The sequence below is a fragment of the Nothobranchius furzeri genome, chromosome 1, assembly GCF_043380555.1.
Source record: "Nothobranchius furzeri strain GRZ-AD chromosome 1, NfurGRZ-RIMD1, whole genome shotgun sequence".
Classification (NCBI taxonomy): domain Eukaryota; kingdom Metazoa; phylum Chordata; class Actinopteri; order Cyprinodontiformes; family Nothobranchiidae; genus Nothobranchius; species Nothobranchius furzeri.
This window is the reverse complement of record NC_091741.1, coordinates 103,257,819-103,283,713: the sequence shown is the minus strand read 5'-3', so window position 1 is coordinate 103,283,713 and position 25,895 is coordinate 103,257,819. Positions and strand designations below refer to the sequence as shown.

Here is a 25,895-nt window from a genome sequence, read left to right as displayed (position 1 = left end):
GTGCCCTCCAAACCTCAATGACCTCCTACCCCTGTCCAGACTGAGGTGACGTGCGCTGCTTATCGTGGCTACAGGAACTGACGTGTGGAGAGTCCCAAACCCACCACCCCACCTAGTGGACACTTGTGTTGTGTGATGTCTGAAGTCTGTTGCATCTCTGTCTGAGGTGTTTTTTTTGCATAGCAAAGCTGCCCTCCCTGTGGAGGGTAACTCTGAAGTGCCTTTTTTTTTCCTCCATCTGAACCGATCCTCATGTAACCCTCTGATCTCTATTAAGGTAGCGCGACTCAGGGTTGCGAATGACCACAGTCACCAATTCTTGTCATGTGTCTTTGTCTATGTATGTCTGATCTCTGAATTGTGTGTACTGAAACTCTAATTTCCCTCTGGGATTAATAAAGTATCTTTGAATTGAATCGAATTGGATTCGAGCTACCTACCAAGAGCTAAAGTTGCTGTCTGATGCAGAGAAAGTCATAAAAATACTCCATGAGAAAATTATTCTGTACTGCAGGGGCGATCCTAGCATCAGAGGTTTAGGGGTGCTGAGCACCCAGAGATCTGCCCGGTCAGGCAAGATAATTTTCAACATTTTGTACATTTTAACACAATTTCATTCTCACATTTATGAAACAAAAAAACAAAAACACTGTTTTCACTAATCAAATTACAGTTTTAAACATCACAATCTATATGTTTTACAGATTCTGCTAACACTGTAGCAGAATCTGGTCCAGGTTTACAGAGTGTAGGTATGTGCCTAGGTACTGCCTGAAGTCTCGTGGTAGTCGAGCCTTTTCAGTACTTGGACCAAGTCTCTGGAATGAGCTGCCAGCTGATGTAAAACAGGCCACGTCATTAGAAACTTTTAAAGGAAGACTGAAAACACATCTGTTCTTGCTGGCTTTTGGACTTTGAAGTTGGGGGAAGTAGGCCGGATATGGACTGTGAACTGGCACTCAGGTTTTTGTACTGTATTTTAAAATGGATTTCTTATTGTATTTTCATAGGATTTATTACGGTATTTTACAGGGATTTCTTAGTGTATTTTAATGGATTTATTAATGTATTTTAATGGTCTTATCTCTGTCCTATTGTGTTGCATTTTATTTGGTGTACAGCGCTTTGTTTGTCCATTTTGGCCATGTGAAAGCGCTCTATAAATAAAGTTGATTTGATTTGATTTGATTTGATTTTGGTTCCCAATCTTCTGTCCTTGAGAATCCCTTGATTTTTTTGAGCAAGTTTTCAATATTTTTACCGTACCGTATTTTCCGGACTATAAGTCGCTCCAGAGTATAAGTTGCACCAGCCATAAAATGTATAATGAAGAAAAAACAAACAAACATAAGTTGCACTTGACTATGTTGCATTTTGGGGGGAAATTTTATTATTTTTCTTACAAAATCTGAGACCAAGCGTTTCACATTGCAAGACAAGTACCGGTAACAATAACAGAATAAACAACGTGGGCGCAGCAGCGCGCCACGGTCTCCAGCAGAGGATGGCGGTGTTTCAAACCCTCCCAGCGGGACAGGAGAGCTCATTCCTGGGTCGGAGCCGGCCCGCAGCAGTGCGCCACAGGCTGCAGCAGGAGATGGCGGGGCAGAGGAGCTGAAACCTGGGCCGGATCCAGTGCGCAACAGCGCGCAACAGGCTCCAGCAGGTGATGGCTGTGTGTTTTTTATTCCCAGCGGGGCAGGGGAGCTCATTCCGGGTCCGGAGTCAGCCCGCAGCAGCGCGGTATAGCCTACATAATTTGGTATAAACAGTCAGGTCCATAAATATTGAAACATCGACACAATGCTAACATTTTTGTCTCTATACACAGACAATGGATGTCAAATGAAACGAACAAGATGTGCTTTAACTGCAGACTGTCAGCTTTTATTTGAGGGTATTACATCCAAATCAGGTGAACGGTGTAGGAATTGCAACAGTTTGCATTTGTGCATCCCTCTTGTTAAGGGACTAAAAGTAATGGGACAATTGGCTTCTCAGCTGTTCCATGGCCAGGTGTGTGTTATTCCCTCATTATCCCAATTACAATGAGCAGATAGAAGGTCCAGAGTTCATTTCAAATGAGATAGCAAAAACATTAGGCGTGGCCAAAACAACAGTTTGGAACATTCTCAAAAAGAAGGAACGCACCAGAGAGCTCAGCAACACCAAAAGACCCGGAAGACCACGGAAAACAACTGTGGTGGATGACCGAAGAATCCTTTCCCTGGTGAAGAAAACACCCTTCACAACAGTTGGCCAGATCAAGAACACTCTCCAGGAGGTAGGTGTATCTGGGTCAAAGTCAACAATCAAGAGAAGACTCCACCAGTGTGATACAGAGGGTTCACCACAAGATGTAAACCATTGGTGAGCCCCAAAAACAGGAAGGCCAGATTAGAGTTTGCCAAACAACATCTAAAAAGCCTTCACAGTTATGGAACAACATCCTATGGACAGATGAGACCAAGATCAACTTGTATCAGAGTGATGGGAAGAGAAGAGTATGGAGACGGAAAGGAACTGCTCATGATCCTAAGCATACCACCTCATCAGTGAAGCATGGTGCTGGAAGTGTCATGGCGTGGGCGTGTATGGCTGCCAGTGGAACTGGTTCTCTTGTATTTATTGATGATGTGACTGCTGACAAAAGCAGCACAATGAATTCTGAAGTGTTTCGGGCAATATTATCTGCTCATATTCAGCCAAATGCCTCAGAACTCATTGGACGGCGCTTCACAGTGTAGATGGACAATGACCCAAAGCATACTGCAAAAGCAACCAAAGAGTTTTTGAAGGGAAAGAAGTGGACTGTTTTGCAATGGCCAAGTCAATCACCTGACCTGAATCTGATTGAGCATGCATTTCACTTGCTGAAGATAAAAATAAAGGGAAAATGCCCCAGGAACTGAAGACTGTTGCAGTAGAGGCCTGGCAGAGCATCACCAGGGATGAAACCCAACGTCTGGTGATGTCTATGTGTTCCAGACTTCAGGCTGTAATTGACTGTAAAGGATTTGCAACCAAGAATTGAAATGTATAAGTTTGATTTATGGTTCTTTTTCTGTCCCATTACTTTTGGTCCCTTAACAAGTGGGAGGCACATATGCAAACTGTTATAATTCCTACACCGTTCACCTGATTTGGATGTAAATACCCTCAAATAATGTTCTGGGGGTGGCGGCGGACATTGAGTCTGAATGGAACCTTTTCCGTGCCTCCATTGTTGAGGCGGCCGACCGGAGCTGTGGTCGCAGGATCGTCGGTGCCTGTCGTGATGGTAACCCCCAAACCCGCTGGTGGACACCGGCGGTTAGAGATGCTGTCAAGCTGAAGAAAGAGTCCTATCAGGTCTTTTTGGTCTATGGGACTCCAGAGGCAGCTAGAATAAAGTGTCAGTTCGTCTGCATGCGTCGGGGTAATTCTTTCTATTCTTTCTCCGTCAAAATAAATGGTCAAATACGGGAACTATCCGGTCAACACAACACAAGCCCTGCTTTTAACTGTTCTGTTTTCTTGTGAAAATAGATCAAATTAAACTTGATTAACACCAGAGCCAGGCGCACTGCGCCGTTATCTCCGTCACTGTAAATGAGGGAAAAACAAAATGATCGGATCCTTTTCTGACCTTCCCCACCTACAAAGTTTAATTACAACAATCAAACGTGACAGAGCCTGGATTTGTATTCTGAACAGTCTAAACATGTTTTAAAAAGAAACGTATGACAAAAGTGGCACCTGCTCAGTAAAACCATCAACAGGGTGAAAAATATCAAAATATTGTAGGCAGAGATGGGCTACAACTTCTGGATCCACTTTATATAAATCGTTTTATTGATTATCTTTTATTGAAAGATAACTTTAACGTACACGAGCGACCGGTACTGGCTGCTGTCACCTGTTGTGAGCAGCTCTCTGCTGTCTGAGGGTAGGCCCCGCCCACAACGCCGCGGCTGCTGCAGTGTTTTCTTTACTGTGGGAAATGGGTAATAATGGCTCTTTGATGGGAACAGGTTGCCGACCCCTGGTTTAAGTGTTTCAATTTTTTTAATGAATTCGATTAAAAATAAAGGCGCCCGGCCCGGCCCGTGTCTGAGGTAATTACACAGTCGTTGGCCCGAAGCCCGGCCCGAGGGCCTAGGGCTTCAGTGCAGGGCTCTACAACAGATCACAGATGAGGGAAAGAAAGCAGAGCTTAGAAATAACGTAGTTGGGATATTAAAAAACAGCCAAATTCAACACAGCAATATTACAAAAGAAGAACAATCAGCCATGACAGCTTTATCCAAAAATGAAAAGATAATTATTCTACCGGCAGACAAAGGAAGAACTACAGTAGTTATGGACAGAGAAAAATATAAACAACAGATTAAACTGATGCTAGAGGACAAAAATACATACAAAATGCTTAAAAAAAAGTCCAACAGAAAACATTAAGAAAAACATGAAAAAATTACTGAAGCCACTACAAGAAAAAGGCAAAATAACAGAGAAAATGTACAAACACTGGATTCCTACGGCAAACATAACACCAAGAATCTATGGAACGCCAAAAATACATAAACAAAACACCCCACTTAGACCAATAGTTGACAGCATAGGTACACCAACATACAACATGGCAAAGGACATCAGCAGAATCATCAGCCCGTTATTAGGGAACACAGATCAACACTGCAAAAATAGTATAGAACTGGCAAAAGAACTAAAGATTACAATAGAAGATAACGACATACTCATCTCACATGACGTCACATCCCAGTTCACAAAAACACCAACCCAAAAAACCATAGACATAGTAGTTAACAGAATCAGACAAGACAAGATGTTACACAAAAGAACAAACCTCACAGCAGATGACATAGCACAACTGATAGCACTGGTAGCTAACTCCACTTACTTCACATATGATAACACAATATACAAACAACTGGAAGGCTTTGCCATGGGTAACCCGTTATCAGCCACCCTGTGCGAGTTTTTCATGGAAGACCTAGAACAAAAAGCCATAGCCACTCCCCCCCCAAACTGCAAAATAAAACTATGGAAACGTTACGTAGACGACATACTGGAAATCATACCAAAAGGACAAACAGAAACACTAACACAACACTTAAACAACATTGACGACACGGGCAACATAAAATTCACTTATGAGTCGGAAACAGAAGGCAGCATAGCATTTATGGACATGAAAATCACCAGGCAGACCGATGGGACCCTAAACATAAACACATACAGGAAACCAACACACACAGACCAATATCTATTATGGACATCAGAACACCCCACCATACACAAAATGTCAGTAATCAGAACACTATATCACCGAGCAAACATAATAACAGAAGAAAGAGACCGTAAACAAGAGGACAAACACATACAACACGCTTTAAAGACCTGCGGATACCCGACGTGGGCAATAAACAAAAGAAAACAGCAAACAACAACAGAAAGAAAAGAACAACCTAAGCAAAGAACCAGAAACCCAGAAAGACAAGAACCAAAACCAGTGATAACCTTACCATACATCAAAGGCATAACAGAAAAAATAAGAGCAACAATGAAAAAACACAACATAAACACACTGACAAAACCATACACAACAGTTAGAAACAGACTAGTGCACCCAAAAGACAATATATCAGCTGGACTTAAATGTGGAGTCATTTATGAAATCCCATGCAAACTCTGCAATAAAACATACATAGGAGAAACCGGACGCCAACTCAACACACGAACAATAGAACATAAAAAGGAGTGCGAGAAAGAGGCAAGTAGAAAACACACAAGAGCAGCAAAAGAAGAAACAGAAAGTACAATAAAGAAGCCAGCCGTAACAGATCACTGCATACGAGAAAATCATATAATGGACTGGGACAGCACAAGGATCATAAACACCGAACAACAGAAATATAAAAGAAGGATTAAAGAAGCAATCGAGATAAGGAGACGTGGATGTGGGACCATGAACAGGGACGATGGAGTTTACACGTTGGACCGCGCATGGGACTGCATCGTCGGAGAGGGGAGAGCGGGCAGCAGAGGGCGACAACGTCCTCTGCTGCCCGCAGATAAACAAAGAAGGAAGTGACGCGCCACCATCAGCGTTAGCCTGAGGAAGTCTGCAGCCGCAGGCGAAATGTAGCGAAAAAACAGGTAACGAAACCGTTTCTGTGTTTTAAAAAAGAACGATAGCATGGAATTAGAAACAAGACACAGCAAGAACACACCTAAGATGTCAAATGTTTGTGCTATGTTTGTGGAGGTTTGTGCAGCAAAAAAAAAAAAAAATTGTGTTGCTGTCATTGAAAAGATATAAATAAAAGTTTCCAAAGGTTATTGTCATGTCTGTGTCCTGCGTCCCCCTCATGTGTCTTCTTGTGTTCTCCTGCCCTCTCTAGGTTCCCCTTTATAGGTCTCCTTGGGTTCCTCATGTGTCTCCTTGTCTGCATCCCCCCCTCAGGTGCCTCCTTGTGTTCCCCGGCCCACTCCAGGTGTTCCCCTTAGGTTTCTGTGCCCCTTAGGTCTTCAGCTCCCTCCATGTTTCCCTCAGGTTCCCCCTTTGTGATTTCAGATTTAGTTATCCCATCCTTGTTAATGTTGTTCTTCTGATGTCTAGTTTTCAGGTTTAGGAGTTCACTTATCTTTAGTTCTCTGTAGATTAAGTTTACCTAGTCAGTTTCCCCACTCAGTTAAATAGTCTCACCTGATCCCTTCTGATCTCACTCCCCACACACCTGTCACCTGTTTCCCTGATTGTTTCCCTCCATGTTCCCTCTGTGTATATAAACCTGTCTGCGTCTCAATGTGTTGTTGGTTCATTGTCTTGTGTCAGCGTTGCTTTGTCCTCTACAGACCTATAGATCCTGGCTCATGAGTGAGCTTTTGTTTTTGTCTTAAGAACTTTAGATTTTTGGCTTAGAGTCCTGCAGTTTTGTTTTTCCTAATAAAAGGATTTTTATTTCATACAACCTCTCCTGCCTTGAGTTGTGTATTGTTCTGCGTTTTGGGTCCAATCCACCTGCGCTCGCAGCGTGACAGTTATCCTAGGTCAAACCCCCTTTCAAACCCAGTGTTTACCTGCAGTCACACACCTGGCATGAATGAGTGAGGCATCTGCATGGTAATTCAAATTGGGTTTGAATGAAGGCAACTGGACTTTTTTTGTTTCATGAATATAGGAGGGTCGATCTTATTGTAGCTGTCTATTGTTGCTTGACAAGCAGAACTGTCACCTGCAAAACACCTCCTCCCTACCTCCTCATGGTTCGTTTGCATCGTTAGCCTCTATTGTGTGGGAGTCGTGTTGATTAGATGCAGAAAGGTGTGATGTCATGTTACTTTCTTGTAAATATGTATGTAGTTTTTCGTCTTCATTTTTCAATCTTAACCAAAATATGAAGTAATGTGTTTGTACCCTGGAGTCTGTGGTGAAGTGATGACTCTCAAAGTGTTCACTGCACAAGCGGGAGTGTGAATAGGGAGTCCAGCACTCTATTCTTTGGTTGCTTACCCAAAGGTCAAGCCTCTCTGGATCACCTAGAGCAGGGATTTCCAAAGTGTGGTGCGCGCACCCCCAGGGGTGCGCGAGCTGCCGCTAGGGGGTGCGCAAGGTGAAAAGTGTAATGGCTGCAGAGCTCAGAGAAGTCTGTCATATGTCACCATTAGCGTAGAAACTCATTTGTGGGTGGGCCAAAGAAAAAGTAAGTGAGCACAATAAATGTAATTGAAAACAAGTATATTTTTGCGCGCGCGCGTGTCCTCCGCGTGTGCCCTAGCTTCATAATAACAATGCGCCGAGCTTCAGCACTCTGGCCTGCGCACGCTGATATGTTCCGTCGCGCGCGCGCGCGTGTCCTCCGCGTGTGCCCTAGCTTCATAATAACAATGCGCCGAGCTTCAGCACTCTGGCCTGCGCACGCTGATATGTTCCGTCGCGCGCGCGTGTCCTCCGCGTGTGCCCTAGCTTCATAATAACAATGCGCCGAGCTTCAGCACTCTGGCCTGCGCACGCTGATATGTTCCGTCGCGCGCGCGCGTGTCCTCCACATGTGCCCTAGCTTCATAATAACAATGCGCCGAGCTTCAGCACTCTGGCCTGCGCACGCCGATATGTTCCGTATTTGATCATTTTTAACGGTGTTGAAGAAATCTGAAGGTGGCGAGTCATTCTGGCAGATTGTAATGAACACCTGTCTCATGCAGGTGTTCTGACGTTGTAAACCTCACACACAGAACATTGGGGATGTAACAAAATAACAAGAAATGATTCCCATTCAGGCTATTGACAGCGCGCTGAAGATCTGAAGTTCAGAGTGTGTCTGTCAGAGGTCAGACGTGTTCCGGCTGAACCACGGCTCACGGGTGCACAAGTGAGCACATCTGGGCTGGGCAGAAGTCATTTTACAACACTGGTTTAAATAGCGCGAGACGCGGTGACTTGAGCGGCTGTGCCGCGCGCGTGCGAGCGCACACACACACAGATTCAATAAGCGCACACGCTGCTTTAACTCCAGCGCGCCGTCAGACTGAAGGCAGAAATTAACGCTGCCTCCACCATGATAAAAACTTTTAAGAGGTTATTTTTCATTCAAGGTCAAATTAAAATATTAGCTTCTGGGATGAGTCGGGTCCGCTCCAGCCCGTGACTCCTCATGAACCTGACCACATCTCATGTTACTGCAGCATTTGTTATCCCAGTCAGCGTGGCAGCGGATCGCAGATTCAGCCACACCATAAAACAGCAATAAGTCTGAGGTAAAAGTGAACATCATGGCTATATCTTGTCCCCTATTGACATTTGATTACGCACAAGTAGGTGACCAGCTCAGGTTTACGCAGAGCAGAAGGAAGGAGAGCGCTCTGGCCGCACAGGTTAAACGTTCCTACTTTAAGAAAACTGTTAAATTGCATTGTTTATGTGCTAGCTGGGCACTCTAAATATTTATTTAAAATTAAATCAAAGGAAATTGTAATGGTATTGAATGTTTATTAATTACTATTTAAAAAAATGAAAGTGATGGGGAATTTTTTTAACCCTGTCTGTTTAGCTTGACATCTGATATATATATATAAATATATATATATATATATAAATAAATATATATATATATATATATATATATATATATAGAGCCATGCCCCGATGTGGGGGCTGGGGGGGGGGGGGTGCGTCGACATGGTCGGGACATAGAAGGGGGTGCGCGGCTAAATAAGTTTGGGAACCACTGACCTAGAGGAAAACTTCATACAAAGAACTACTTAAGCATATAGGTTTAAAATACTTAATAGCTTATCATGGCCTGTAGTAGGAGGTCTAAAATTAGGATAAAGAACAATACAAAATACATACTTTATTAAAGAAATATAAAACCAAACACTTGAGTCGATCGCCTTGTTGGATAGGATATGAACCTTTTAATAATCAATTTTATTAACTAATTTCCTTTTTATTAAACAGCACTAGTTCCCATGAGAACAGGGCACCTGGTCGCGGCTCTTTGTGGACAAATTAGTTATTTAGTTGCAATTAATGCCACAGCAAGTCATTTTGTCCAATAATTGCACAAATAATATCCAAAAAAGAATACACAAACGCTACAACTACTGGTGTAATTTCAGAGACTAAAAATCGCAGAAAAGTTTTCAGGCCAGACCGAGGCTCTACTGAGGCCTTTCCACGGAGCTAGCTCTGTGGTCACGTGGGTCTGATGCTCATTAATTATACAGAATTTTAGGTTTTTAATACACTTAAACAGAAGAGTGAGAAAAAAATTCACCCCCCTCAGAGTTATCATGAGTGTAAACTAGATCATTTAAACCAAAAACATGTTTTGGTACCAGGCTGTAAACATGTTTATTTCTGCTATGAAATTAGTATTTTTAACATGGGAGTCAATGAGGATTTGCAATTTGTGGTACTTCCGGGTTGGGCTCAATTTTTCACCCGCATTGTGGGGGCTTGAAGTGATGCCAAGCCTGCCTTTTTTCAAAAATGATTGTATTCGTTTTTGCAAATCCCTTAAACAGATAATTAATATACAGGCTGTTGAACTTGTCCGTTTTATTGAAGATCTTTTGAACTAAAGCCCTCTGCCTGTTACTTTACTTTACATTACCATATACTTTATTATTTATAAATCTGGTTATTTCTGCTGCTTAGACTTTTTTCCAATTGTATTTGATGAAAGTTGTTGGTTGCCTACTGAGTTTTATTGTTTGTTATTAAAGTGTAATGTGATTGATGTTCAATAAAAAAAACTAAAAAAAAACCTGAAACACACCATTATTTTCACACAAACCTTAAATACCCCCCCCCCCCTCCACACAAACACACACACACAAATAAGCCCGTTAAATGCCCCACTGACATTTATTCATTTTTTTGTTCTTCCAGTATCTGACAGTATTTGGAAGAACTCTTCTAACAAAGATGGAATCCAGACCGATATACCCTGCTCAATCATTGGCCATATCTCCTAAAATTATTAAAGAAATAAATAAAATGAATCTTGATTTGATATGGAAGAACAAAAATCACTACATTCGAAAAAGTGATTTAATTAAGAATTATGAAGATGGTGGTATAAAAGCAAGATTTTGAAATTTTGAATGTAGTATTAAAATTAAATGGCTTAAATCCTTCTTCATAAATAGAGAGGAAATTTGGCATACAATTCCAAAATTTATATTTGAAAAAGTTGGAGGAATGGAATTCCTATTAAGATGTGATTTTGAAATCCCGAAGTTGCCTCTCAAACTTTCCGAATTCCACAGACAAGTCCTCTTTTTTGGAAAAATGGTTTTCAAACATAACTTCAGCCCACATGATGTTCCGATATGGAATAATAGAACTATTTTGGATAGAACCAAAACCATATTGGAATTTGGTCAGTGACATATTTTAGATGAAAATGGAAATATTCTTTCAGTTAAGAACTTCAATCTCAAATATGATGTTGATTTTTCTGAAAATGAACATAATAAGGTGATTAAAAATATCCCAAGTGCTCTGGTTCATCTAGTTAAAGCTTCTATCGGTTATATATTTAACCCTAGACTCAAAACATTAGCAGTTGATGGGATAGAAATTTTCAATAAAAAATGTAATAATATTTTCCTGAGAAACAAATTAAACAAAACCTTTTATCCAAACCCAATACTCCGATTCTCGTTACTACAAAACTTTTCAAAAGAAGAAATTAAAATTTTGAGAACCAACTATCTAAAATTCTCTTTACCCCCAAAGTATAAAGAAGTCCATTTTAAAACCTTGAATGATATTTACCCATCTAACCATTTTATACAAACTAGATTTAAGTTCAATGTGGAAAAATGTTACTTATGCAAACAAAACGATGAATCGACCAAACATCTTTTCTATGAATGTGATAAAATTTTAATGATGTGGAATTCTCTCCAGGATTGGCTGAACTCCAACCAAATTTATATAAACAATTTCATAGTTGAAGATATCTTATTTGGCATTATACTAAAAGATAAAAATAATGAATTTCTAATTAATAATCTCATAATCTTAACAAAATTTTTCATACACAAATGCCGATATCTCAAAAATCCACCTACGTGGAATAATCTCAAAAATGAAATTAAACTGCTGTTGAGATCCTTAGGTAAAATGTCCACCCCCAATGCTATAAAGCTTTCTAATTTCATTATGAACACTAATCTCTAACCGCTTTTTGGATGGTATACACAATAGACCTTGTTTGCTCTTTAACTTCCCCTTGTAAAATTTTTATTTATATACACATGTAATGTGTTTTTTCATGCTGTCTTACTTGTATCCTTTCATGTTCTATTTTTGTTTTAGATTTTTTTTGTTGTTTTTTTTTTTTGTTTATTGTCTTCTTACTATACCAAAATGAATTGCATCTACAAAATGCAAGTTGAGATGAACACGAACTTCGGAGCTACTCTGTAATGTCAATCTGCTAACAAATTTTGAAATGTAGTCGCTTTTGTTCGTTTTGCAAAGGTTCAATAAAAGTTCTTTGAAAAAAATGTTTTTTTCGTTTTTCCGGTGACCCATGATGCGGAAGTGACTTAGTCAGAACACCGGAAGTAGATGGGCTGACGTCACTGCCCCCAAATTCGAGATGGCTGCTACAACAAGACCCTCGGAACCTGAGTCACACGTCAAAGAACAGCCTCCAGGAGCTCTGCCGTTTGTCCTGTCTCAGCCTCCGGTCATCGAAGGTTTCCGTCAATCTCCGAAGGTCAAAGATGAGACCTTCAAAGAAAAGTTCATTAGGAAAACCAAGGAGAACCCTTTCGTCCCCATAGGTGAGTTATACAATCAGCCGTGGAGGGGAAGCTGGTTTTACAAGTGCTGTGTGCTTGTCCTCTAACATGTTGTGGCGGACTCGTAGTTTGGAATCGTAGGACGTCCAAGGAAGGTCCCACCTTTCCCCCCCGATTGGCAAGAAGGGCTGTCCTACGATTGGCTATTTCATTTAGCAACAAACCGTAATGCCTCGCTTACAGATCTCTCACAAATTGTTGTGGGGAGTCTTGTAAAGAAAATGGGAACTTAGCGCTATAATAACCATTCTGTAGCTGCACAGGTCCGACGACATAATGGCCACGAATAATACGGGTATCGTTTGAAGATTTATTCTTGCTTTTATCTTTCTCTTCTTCCATGAACACCGTGAAAACTATAAAGAACATTTGGCTCAGATCATGTAATTTACAGTTTTCTTTTTAGAGCCCGAAAGGTCTCAGATTCAGTGCAGCAACACAAGTAAAGAACTAAACATCACCACAATTAGTAATATTTACATCTTAAATAAATAAAAAACAGGATCTTAAACAGTTGCCGTGTGCGCCTTTAGAACCTCATGCAGAATAACCTTCAGTGTCCATAAGTCTTTCTGATGAGCACCTCAATATAACTGTGATGCATTCATGTGCACCGTAAACAATGGGAAATTACAGTTTTACACACAACTACACTTATCAACCTTCAACCCTTTTATTATATTATCCTATGAACCTTTTATTCTTTAACTGCACACAGTAATATGTCTCAAACAAATTGTTTTTAGACTGTTACACATTCTGTCCGCCTGTTTTGCAAAATAGTTTTTTTTCCAGTTTCTTTTATTTAAAAATAAAACAGAAAAACCTAAAATGCAAACTTATAATACATCTTGTTGCATATCAAACTGCTGAACCTATTTATTTATTTTTTTTACCAGTTGGCTCTCAAGCAGATTATCTTATTAAAGCAGAGTGCATAGAATAAAACTTACCTGGGTATGATAACAACTGCCCTATTTTGCCTTGCTGTGTGCAGCAGGTCTGTTTCTCTTGCGTGGGTGACCCATGGTCGAGTGTCCAAAGTGTCCTTTTTCTGGTCGTCTGTCATACTTTACAGTCCAAAACTGTCATACTTGGATACAGGTCAGGTACTAGGACCTTTCAGAGGCAGCTGTTTTAAGCTGAAGCCTACTTTCCCTTAGACCCTCCCACAAGCTCACTGATTAGCTCTGCCGCATCATGCTGTCTCTCTAACTCTGTCACCATGGAGACGACTGAGACCGGTGTTTTGCTTGTCGGCAGGAGTCTGAGTTCATCTACCTGTAAGTTTTATTCTGCCTGCATCACGTCAGCTGGATGGATTTTAATATCAGAGCTTTTGTTTACATTAACATTTGAGTCTGTGGTTAGTGTGTGGAACAGAGTCAGGTAGCAGAATGACTGAGACAGAAAAGCACACATGAGAGAGACTCCGCGCCATAACATCTGAATGGCTGATTGAATTAAAATAATTCCAACGGTTTATAAAAATACATACTACGAGCTTTCTAATGAGGTATTACATGATGTAATTCATGTTATTCAAAAAGAATCACTAGAGGGAAACCAGCTTTTCAGCATCACAGAAAAATACGGAGCGAACCGCGACTGGAGAGAAGAGAATGAAAAGGAGGAGATAATCTGCATCAGCAGCCTTTATAAAATTATGGAAACGCCACAATGAAAATGCACCTGGTTGATCAGGTGTCTCAGAAGGCTGTTTCTGTAGATTGTGACTATGAGGAGGGACAGATTACAATCAAACTTGTTTTTATTCAAGCAACACTCAACTATTTACTAAATGTAAGATTCTGCTTCATTCCAGCATTACTTATATTTACTATAAATATTTATTTAGCTGAAAATAGACTTTTATATCAGTGCAGTATATTATTAGTTGACTTTTTGTCATGAAATGTTTAGATTGTAGGAGTTGTAAAGCACTGGAGAAGAGCCCACGGTGAGATGTAGAAAAAACAGCAACCTTTAAAGAGCAAGTAACGCCTAAATCAACGTTTTTTAGCTGATAACCTGTACAGATGAGTGTGTAATGGTGCTGTACACATGTGTAATCATTAGTGTGGCAGTTTAGTGCAACTTACTTTAAATTTAATATTTCAGCCCAAAACCATAACTATATCTCCATCTTCAGGTTAAAAACTCTGCTCCACATTTATGTAGAACCAGCTGTGGCTGATGGCTAAGCTGAAAACGTGACGTTGTCAGCAAATGACTACGTGGCGGCACTGCACTGGTCTCCAGGTGAGGCAGCCACACCTCCACCTGGCTCAGCCACTCACCTGCTGATACGACACGTTGGTGCTCGCTCGCCTCCTTGAAAAAAAATGCCCTCCTCCTCTTTTCATCTAATGATCGTGTTTAACAGGAAGTCCTCCAGAATGCTGCAGAATCTGTGTCTGCTTTTCTCCTGAGCGGTAATTAGTCTTGTGCGAGTGCATGCACGCGCTCATTAACAACTCGTCCTTGTGGGGTCTCTCCAGCAGGCTCGCAAGGACGGATAATGGCATGAATGTTATGTTAATGTTACCTAATATTTATGTTACTTTATGCCATTCTCTGAATCAGAGCATATACCAACCCAGTGGTCACAGACAGGGCTGCATTTAGACATACAGAAAACAAAAACAGTCGTACAAACTGGTAAACATGAGGCCAGCGTTTACACTTTTTTCTGAGTGTTTGCAATACAGTTCAGAGTAGAGGTCGACCGATGTTGGTTTCTCCGTTGCCGATACCGATATGAGGCAGTCGTGGTCAGCCGATAAGTGCTGCCAATTTTTTGGGCCGATATATCTCAATGTTTGGCACCTTACCTAAATGCTTAACGAATGCACAAGATTTATGAAGCTAATCAGTTTTTATACACAAACTTTAACCAAATGTTGAATCATAATTTTGTGCACTGCTCAGTAGTAAAATCAAACATAACAAGATTAATAAAAATACCAATAAACTGACCAAGTATTAATTATGCAAAACAGGCAAAAAATATCTGATAATGTTTCAGAGCATTTATTAAGCAGATGTTTTATAGGGATGTACACATCTACATGTAAGTAAAAATAGATGCACCTTTAGAATAGAGAGACAGAATTTACAGAATAATAACTGATGTTATAATATATAAAAATAATAATGGCAACATCTAAAGTTCATCCAGTCTTTTTAACTGACTATTTCATAACATCTTCATGTAAAACAGCTTCAGTATTAACTAACCCTTAAGTGCTCTTGACTCAGCAGCAGCTTCTGTGTAATTAGCCTGGAGACGGGGAACCTTCAGGTTGTGTTTTTACCTTCTTCAGCTCCCAGCTCACCAGCCTCCTGCTGATATCACACCCTCCATTCCTTGGTTTGGCTCCGTGACTTGCTGCCATGCAGGATGTGACTTTTGTTGAGCCATCAGACAGAAACTAAGCAGGAGAAACAGTTGTTAGTGTTTGTGTAGAGCATCCATCTTCAGCTGAGTCTGTAGCAGAACGAGCAGAGGAGAACTCAGCACATTACAGTCTATATGATAAATATTAGAGAAACGTTTAAACAACGCCCCTGCTGCTGCCCGCCAGACTGCTGGATGGCACAGCCTTTTACCCCAGGTGTAGGTCGTCAGATGGATTCAGGTCAGCTGTACACATCAGCAGCCTGAAGGAGAGGAGGAGGAGCGTTGTCTGGCTGATTACTGGATCACCAGAGGCCAAGCTGGTGGCCATAACACAGAATAAAAAAACACCCCACAAGGTGTACTGCAATAAAACAAAGAACGGTGAGCTAAAAAAACAACTTGTGAACTGTGGAGAGCCTCTGGTTGAACATCCTGTGTTAAACTGAGACTCCGCTCCATTTTGGTCGCAAACCTCTGGGACCAAAGGCTCTCCTATTCTTTGTATTGAAGGAGGATTCCAGCAAGCATTCGCCAGGTCTATGGTAAAGATTTCTGTGCCCGAAAAAGAACGGGAAATACATCACAAAACTATTTGGTCAAGGTAAAAGTGTGAGAGAAAAATTTTAAACTTCACCTAAATGGAGATTATTAGGGCTGAACGATTCTGCAACGTAATCTAATTGCTAATTTTTTTCTTCAATATTGCAATTGAGATTTAATTCACAATTATTTTCTCAAGGGGCTTTTCTCATATTTTTCAACTAACATAAGCAAAAAAATCTATGTAACTTGTACTGAATATAAACAAGTTAATGTATCTACATATTTATCTACACATCATACCAACGAGTTTATTTGTCTACATAGACACTCAAAAGTAAAGACAAAATAGTGTATTTGAAGGTGCACATACCTTGAAGGAGCAAAGGTATTAGCATTGTAGTATATTGATAATAGTGGTCTGTTGTAAATGTGTTTGTTTAGAGTTAGACAGCAGGGGGCGCTAGTCAATTGAGTAGAGTGCGTTAGCAGAGCATGAGGAAGTCAGTAGATGATTGTAGAAGATGTAGAGAGAGAGCCAGAGAGGCAAGTTAAGCAGCATTCCTGTAATGTTACCTGTCGAGGAGATTATTAAAAACTGTGAGACCCATTTTACTACGGTGGTTGGAGTTTTTTCGGACACTACACAACAAGAATCAACTGTGAAAATTCATTTGCAGAAAAGTGTGTCGCGTTTATTGAAGTTCAGTTACATCCATAGCTGCTAGCCAAAACTCAGTGGAGATAAAGTCTCTTACACTTTTATAGTTTTACTAAAATATTTGGCCGTACTTATTTGATTGATGGCAGTTCTTACTTTTTATTAGACTCCAAATGCAATAATTTGGCACATTCCTAATTCGTAATTTGTAAGAGTATAACTGGCGATATTAGCATTTGCATCCCTAAGGGGTTTTCCATGTACATTAGCATTGTGCTAACCACTTGCTGTCAGTCAAATCTCAGCCTTTGTGATTAGAAAATCTCCTTCTGTCACATTGCAATTTAATTGCATATGCAATTAATCTTTCAGCCCTAGATTATACACAACAGCACTTATAGTCTGTGTGACATATAGATAGCTTATTTAAATTTTCATGTTTTTTTAAACAATTTTGTGATTCCTATCTTCTTCCTGTGAGAGCAGTGTGGTGGCGCCCTATATATATAATTTGCGCGCTGTTACCAGTGTGCATTATTCTGAAATAATTAGAATTACTTGAAGTAATTTGGGATGCAATTTTTAAATTTGATATTTTTTCTTATTCATTTGGCTAAATCGTATGTTTATAAGTTATTTATTTTTGGGGTTTTGTACAAAGCTGAAGTTTGTTCCCTTCTTCAGTTTTTAAATCATATAGGTCAATTCCAACAAATTTTCCCCACTTCCCATATCTTTAATCTGCTCTAATTATAAAATGTTTTATTTCATGGGTGATTAATCAGAACTCTTGAACTGAACATAGCCTGCTCTTCATACACATCATTCTATAATGGTGGACTACATTTGACTGGTCAAATAATACGTACGTGTAAACAACAGAGCTAGTTTACAGAAAGTTGATGCATGACACAGATGGAAATGTTTGAACTGAGCATATATTGCTGTTTTTGACGTGTTTTGCGATGGGCCTATCGCATGTCCTGCTATCCTGCTGACGATAATTTTTCGATATGTGGTGCAGCCCTAGTTACAACACTAAGTCAACTGCTAAAACTTTAGCACTCTGAAAGCACCGACGCGATCAGCAAAACAAACTCTTGCTGCGCGTCTCACATTACACTGCAGACCAGATGAAAGCCTTTTCCATGCCTGGAAGCCTACAGCTGTTTTATTTCAGGTTGGTTAACCTTTTGTTGATCCAGAGAAGCTTTAAATGATCGTCATCTTGTTTTTTCTTGGTAGGGAGTTGTGCTATTTTAATTCATTAGCTCACGATAATAACTGTCGCTAATGCTAACAATGAGTATGTGCTAGGATGTACTTGTTAGTAATCCACATTTCTGGTACTTTTGATTTTGATAAGGAATTTCAGTATTTTAACACTCAGTCACCAAAGTAAATAGTGTTTTGTGCAGCGTCGGCTACGTCCGGACCCCCATCTGCATTTGACGACGTAGATGCAACGTCATATGAAACCCAGAAATAAGTTTCTGATTCCAAATGGCAGGTTCCCACCACTGCCATTTTGACCATGTCACTTGTCCCGTCAAGCCCAGTCAATCCAAAAATGGGGAATCAGGTGGAGCTGTCACGTTTAGAACAGAGTTGGAACAAATGAACCAGTGTATTTACTAGCTACATGCTTCTCCATCTGCGTCAGTGCGGAGACACGCAACGCCATTATCCGTCCTTGCGGGCCTGCTGGAGAGCTCGGCAAGGACGGACGGAGTTGAGCTCTCTTTTCTAAACATCCGTCCATTGAGATGGACAACGCAAGCTTGTGATTGGTCAGGACGCCGCTGTCGTCTACACCGCCGCCATTGCACCCTTAAAAACATAAAGAACCGAGGATAACAAGCGGCAGCTTGAAGAATACCTCATGAAAAAACTCTAAAAACGTGAACGTTTAATTCCCCGTGACTGGAGGAGTGAAAAGATGTGCAGCAAGCATTTTATTTGTGGACAGAAATGACAGGAAACGTGGGTTTAGAGGTGGCGAGCGCATGAAGAGGTGGAGGAGGATGAGAGACAAATATGTCCGTGTTAAAAGTCTCTTATATAGAAAAAACACAATATAAACACACGATCTTGGACTGGATACATGGCAGGATACCACAGAACAGCGCTACGCCCTCTGTTGTCCTGTCCTCAGAGTTAAAACCTTAAAGTAAGTTAACTCATCTCAAACAAAGGGGTTGAAACCAAAGTGATGCCTGGAGAACAGCAGAACCCCCGCACTGCTGCCTCCCAGACTGCTGAAGGCTCAGCCTTTTTATCCCAGGTGTGGGTCATCAACAGCTCAGCTGTGCTCCTCGGCAGCCTGGAAAAGAGGAGGGGGAGGGGTGGTGTCAGACTTGATCACCAGGGCTGGGTGATCTCAGCTCATGCATCCCACTGGCCAGGCTGGCAGCCGTAACAGTGGGGAATTGCTTTACAACACTCCCCAGGAGACGGAGAAGTATGAGGGCAAAACATCTCTGTCCGTTCATGCGTGTCTCTCCCTTTTGGAGCTGACGGAGACGCATGAATCAGGCTTTAGAAGGGGCTCGGGGAGCGTTATTTGGAATTGTCGGATGTCCATTAAGGTCCTGCTTTTTTCCCTCTGATTGAGTGGAAGGTTTTGCCTACAATTGGCTACTCCATGTAACAGCAAACCACCTTCCCTTGCTGCAGGGTTTATGATTACAACCAGATATTGAGGACTTTTTTTTTTTGAAGAAAATGTGAACTAGCGTTATAAAAGCAATTCTGTCCCGTTTTTTCCAACGTGGCCTGTATTTGATATAGCGCCTTCTAGAGTCCTGGAACCCCTCATAGTGCTTTACAACACAATTGGTCATTCACACACACATTCACACACTGGTGGGGATGAGCTACGATGTAGCCACAGCTGCCCTGGGGCGCACTGACAGAGGTGAGGCTGCCAAGCACTGGCACCACCAGTCTCTTCCGATATGGAAGGGGGGTTAAGTGTCTTGCCCAAGGACACAACGTCAGCGACAGACTGAGCGGGGCTCAAACCTGCAACCTTCCGATTATGGGGCAAGCATTTAACTCCTGTGCCACTGTCGCCTCATAACATGACATACCAGTTTCAGTTTCTTTCGTGAAAGAACCTGAAAAACATGAAATATGTAATAAATCTTGTTGCATTTATCACACGGTTAGACTGACTATATATCTATTGGCTCTTAAGCACTGGGGCTATCTTATTACTATAGGCTACCTCCTGTCTTCACTTTAATATGGCTTGGGATCACACGTGATTATGCGCTGTATTCTGGGATGTGCGCAGACATGCTGATGGCCTTAGCAGCGTAAATAAACCTTGAAAACAAACAAAGAAGCATATTTGGGAGAAAGGAAGTATTAAACAACATGTTAAAATTCCATAAAGGATGCAGAATACACAGAAATATGTTAATAAGGAATCCGGGGACCAGTGTGTGGACAAAATCAGCATTATAAACAGTTTGAATCTATGTGATAGATCCAAGACTGGAGCATCGATGACAACTTGTTGCTGCTGCAGGTTGTTTGGAAGTCAGGACACGTCTCTCATTATTTGTTTAAATGTGTATCATTTAATCGAAATTGAATTTGAAGTTTATTATTTTTTAGATGTCTTTTTCACCAGTTTTCATTATTCCAGAAGAGAAACAGACCTGCTGCACACAGCAAGGCAAAATAGGGCAGTTTTATTATACACTCACCTAAAGGATTATCCGGAACACCATACTAATACAGTGTTTGACCTAGGGGTTGTATGAACTAGTCAACTTCACTGCTCTGTAGTGACTTTTTATGCCCGTCATCGACTAGTCGCTGTCACGTGATAATGACCGACTAGATGCAGTCCTCGGAAACGAGCCCCTGCACGTTGGGAGGCGGAGGCGACGGGCTGTGCCAGAGCGTCGGTACTGACACTAGTGGTGTGCATCTCTACCTGCCTCACGATTCGATCCGATTCCGATTATCTGCCTAAAGCAGGGGTGTCAAACTCATTTTAGCTCAGGGGCCACATTGAGTGAAATCTAGTCCCAAGTGGGCCGGACCGGTAAAAAAAAAAAAAAAAAACTTTAGATTGTTTTCTTTGTTTTAATACAATCAATATGAAACAAGGCTGGAGCCTGAGGACAGTGTAGTACAAGTACAACACCTGAAGTGTACTTGAAAATTTGAAAAAAATAAATAAATAAAATCAATACATAATAAAAAAAATTCCTTAGTGATTCAAAGAGCTTACAGATCACATGGCAAGATCAGTTCCATGCAGCACTTAAAGTATATTTGACTCATTTTACTTTACATCTTTTAGCTTTCACCAGCACATCAATATCAGAAGTCACATCCTGAGTGGCGGCCAACTTCAGGATGGGATTCAAGTTCTTGTGTGAGCCTTGAGCGCAGCTTTGTTTTATTTATACTCGTTGCAGAGAAAACTTGCTCACAAAGATACGTTTATTTTCACTCTACATTGTAAAGTATGAAAATAAAGTTTTCACAACCATCTCGCGGGCCGGATTTAACCCGCTTGCGGGCCGCAACCGGCCCGCGGGCCGCATGTTTGACACCCCTGGCCTAAAGATTCGATTTGAGTCTGAAATGCATCACGATTCTTCACACAAAGTTTTTCATTACTTAATAAAAGCAGTAGAATAGTTTTCAATTGCTTTTTTATTTCGATGTCCCTGAAAAACAGAACATTCATCTATTCACTATAGTGAGCAACAATTTTTAAAGTTTGCTGCCTATAATTACTTACTATATATAAGAAATAGTGTTTTCTGTAGAGCAGCTTTAAGATAGAATACTACCGAACTTAAAAATAGTAAACAAATACTGTGTTAAGTGATTCTTTCACATCCAGGATCCCAAAACTGAAATTAGCCCACACATCCGATTTAAATGTAACGGGTACATCTTTGATTACTGTTAATGTTCGCCCTGTATCCCTGCCTGCCATTGTAGTTGTAAAACCTCAAAACTTTATTGTCCTTGCGTGTCCAGAACATAGACATAGGGAGAAAATCTCATTATGTCACGTTGCTGCATCGATGCACAATCGTGCATGGCTGAATCGCGATGAATCTTAGAATCGATCATTTTTCCCACCTCTAACTGACACCCGCCGTAAAACAGACATTTAACCAAATTGTGACCTTTACCCTCTTGCAATTTAACATTCCCCTCACCCCCATCCTAACCTTAACCAGCTTGCGCATGCAAAGCTCTGATTGTTGACGCGCTCCAGACATCTGCGTCCTGAGCACGGCCACAGTAACATCAGGTGTCACCACCTCTAAAACAAATTTAACACGCGATTGTTCATGTCGGCTAATTTCCTTTTATGTTTTCTGTCTTTTTTGTGTGCCTGATGCGTTTTGCTGCTGTGGAGCAGAGCGCATCACCTGTTTTGTCATCCGGTGATGCACCTCACTGATGCGGCCGGCGAGCAGCGTACATTCCGCTGTTTTTGCGGTCGGTAGATCTTTTAGAACTGCAGTTCAAAGGTAACTCATAAGGTGAATATATATGAACCCAGGTAGCAGTTTCTCTTTAGGATTGAGAGGAGATGCAGGAAGATAATAAACAGACAGGACAGAAAAATAGTCAAATAAAAACAAGTTAGTTTTTGTACCTGGTGGTTGCAACAAACAGACACCATTGAAGGTAATCAGAAGTGAGGAACAGAAAATGAAATAATAATTTTAATGTTTAGAGCAGCAGGAACTCTTGAGAGGCTGCAGGCGCATCAGTGAGTTTGGGGCCGCTGCGCAGGGGGAGAGGGCTGAAGCAGAAACTACCGTTAAAAGAGATGTGCTTAACTTAGAAAATGTGGGTGCAATTTAAAATTTTAATTGTCAAAAACTCCAGCGAACCAACCAACACCCCCCCCCCCCCCCCCCGTGCTGCTTCAGGTGTATGACGTCATCAACGACTAGTCAAAGTCGATTCGATTTTCATTACTTGACTGTCGACTTTTTAAAAAAATTAAGTCATGCAACCCCTAGTTTGACCTCCTTTCTCCTTCATAACTGCCTTAATTCTACGTGGCGTTGATTCAACAATGTGCTGAAAGCATCCTTTAGAAATGTTGGCCCATATTGATAGGATAGCATCTTGCAGTTGATGGAGATTCGTGGGATGCACATCCAGGGCACGAAGCTCCCGTTCCACCACATCCTTTAAGATGCTCTATCGGGTTGAGATCTGGTGACTGTGGGGGCTGTTGTAGTACAGTGAACTCATTGTCATGTTCAAGAAACCAGTTTGAAATAATTCGAGCTTTATGACATGGTGCATTATCCTGCAGGAAATAGCCATCAGAGGATCGGTACACGGTGGTCATGAAGGGACATGGTCAGAAACAATGCTCAGGTAGCCCGTGGTATTTAAACCATGCACAACTGGCACTAAGGCTAAGTACACAGTGCAGGCTTTCTTGCTCAATTCCGATTTTTTGAGTAAATCTGATTTTTTTGTGTGGCCATTCACACTATGACTGAAATGCGACCTCATACTCTCTCCAGTGTGAACGCTTTGTGGCACCAAAGCGACTCGCATGCGCAGAAGAGAAGAAGTCACACTCAGTGGAGCCGAAACCAGGAGCGGCGGAGCTGTGATGTAATCCTGATCCTGTGGTTAAACTATCAGTGAAAACTTTCACACCTGTCAATTCTTCCGTTTTGGGCTGGAAACTGTTTTAAAAACTGTAAACTACTTTACTCCTTGTTCCCTCCGTCTCCCTAAATTATTATTCACCGAAATGATTCAGTATTAATTCATTCACGGAGAATCTCCGCCTCATGGAGACACTTCGCTCCAGCAGCACCTCCAGCTCCCATTCACATTATCTCTTGTATTTTTAATTCCTGAACTTAAAACAGGATGTCCAGACAGACTCCTGAACCCTTCTGTCGGCGCTTCTCCTCAGGAACATTCATACACGACGCTCATCTCTGCTGACTCAGTGACGTAGGAGACAGATTTAATGCGACATGACTGTTCAGACTGCAGTCGCTTTCAAAAACATCAGTTATGTGTCTGAATCAGTACATATTGTTACCAGCTGAGTCTGGCTCTTTAGGAAGGTCGCATTGTGGGAAGTCTTATGTTGTTGTAGCTCTATGATGATGGGGGAGGCGTGTTTTTTCTGCCAGTCTGCAGCCTGTTTGAGTGCGGACTCTTGCGTGTGTGCTTTTCATGTTCGACCATACAAGAAAGAAATAAGGGATATTCTTGATGTACAATCCGGGCTGTAGAGCAGACAGCAGATGATGTCGGCACTAGGAGGTTTGCTGGGCTGATTCCCCGACGGCGCAGCACCACTGGCACAGAGCAGAGCTGTGGGCCCCCGGGGTCCCCGTGCAACTCCCAACGGGACCAGACATGGAACTGCCAGATCCAGGGATCGCCAAGAGGAACACAGACTGGGCTCCACGCCAACAGAGATCCTGAAGGAGGCGGGTGAACGAGCCAGAAAACCTTTAAGCCTCACCAATCGCCTGGCTCGACAGCCGCGATGGCGACGCTTCCAAACACGGAAGCGACACGGTATCCGACACAGGTAGAGAGGAGGTCCAGGGAGCAGCGGGCAAGAGGTATAATGGAAATCTTTCACAGCAGGCGGAGAAAGACACATTGCCAACCGTATGTCCAGAAGAGTAGAGCGATCATACTAAATGATTGCAATTATGGGGGGAAGAAAGTTCAGGAATATCGCCAAAAACAATAAAAGAAGACAGTGGGGTGGACGGCCGGCCATGAACACCGTGCCATCTTGCACTCGAGTCAGTCTCGTTATTTTGTTTTTATGCCTCCATGCACTTTACACCTTGCCATCTGGTGTAAAGGACTATGTGCTCTATTTATTTTATGAGCTTGTATGGACACATTGCACGCTCTCCAGTGTTGTTCCCTTTAAGTAATTACCTATACAGTACACACAGACTAGGTTCAGAAATCTTGTGCATCCACAGTTATTGGTGACAATTAAGCATTCAGATAAGGTGTCAAACATCAAGATATCGGCCATAAAATCGGCAGCACTTATTGGCCATCGGCTGACCACGACCACCTCAAATTGGTATCAGCAATAGAAAAACCAATATCGGTCAACCTCTAATTTATATATATACATATATATACATATATAGTGTACACTGGTGAGAAAAAATGGTTCATCAAAGTAAACAACAGGAGATGTTCAGAAAGTTTTAAAGCCCATGTTTATCACGAACCGCATCTCATCTGCATTAACCTGCTTTTACACAGATAGTCGGCCAGAATATTTAACTGAGGTTTTTCTACTCAACATCAGCCTCCTTAAACTCAAACCAGGTCTGTTTAACAGATGTTACCCTGTCTTTTTTACAAGCACGTCTCCACCTGCTGCAGAAACAGTTGCGGGTTCAGATAATGGATGGATGTTTCCATGCAGGATTTTTTTATCTGATTTGGCCTTCAATCCGATTAATTATGCCCATGTAAACGTGGCTAGTGTGAGTTTGCTAAACTTAATAGTTTAAGTTAGTATTTTGTTGTTAAAAATTACACTTAAAATTCCAGCTTTCCTTTATGAATGGCATGACACTGCTCAACACCTCTACCTGTGCTTTATCCTAATGGTTCATGTGATTTCTTCTTCAGGTTGTTTGGGAACAACAGGAATGCTGATGTACGGTCTCCGTTCCTTCCATCAAGGAAAAACCAAACAGTCCCAGATGTTCATGAGAGGACGCATTTTTGCTCAAGGCTTCACCGTGGTTGCCATCATTGTTGGCATTTTTGCTACAGCTCTCAAACCCAAGCAGTGAAGATGGATGCGGTCTGACACTCGTGCAGTTATCTCCTTGCCCTGAGATTGGACCAGATCCAATGTGCGATTGGACTCAGAACAATCAACTATAACATGTTGTGTATGCAGCGTCCCTTAAATAAATTTAAGTATGAACTTGT

At 41.5% G+C, this 25,895-nt stretch overlaps 1 protein-coding gene across 1 annotated transcript; it reads left to right on the top strand.

Moving 5' to 3' along the window:
* Positions 1 to 12,076: 12,076 nt before the first annotated feature.
* higd2a (HIG1 hypoxia inducible domain family, member 2A) lies at positions 12,077 to 25,895 on the top strand. Its single transcript, XM_015942430.3, has 2 exons — positions 12,077 to 12,309; positions 25,587 to 25,895. The coding sequence occupies exons 1-2, from the start codon at positions 12,123 to 12,125 to the stop codon at positions 25,751 to 25,753; spliced, it is 354 nt and encodes a 117-aa protein (XP_015797916.3). The 5' UTR covers positions 12,077 to 12,122; the 3' UTR covers positions 25,754 to 25,895.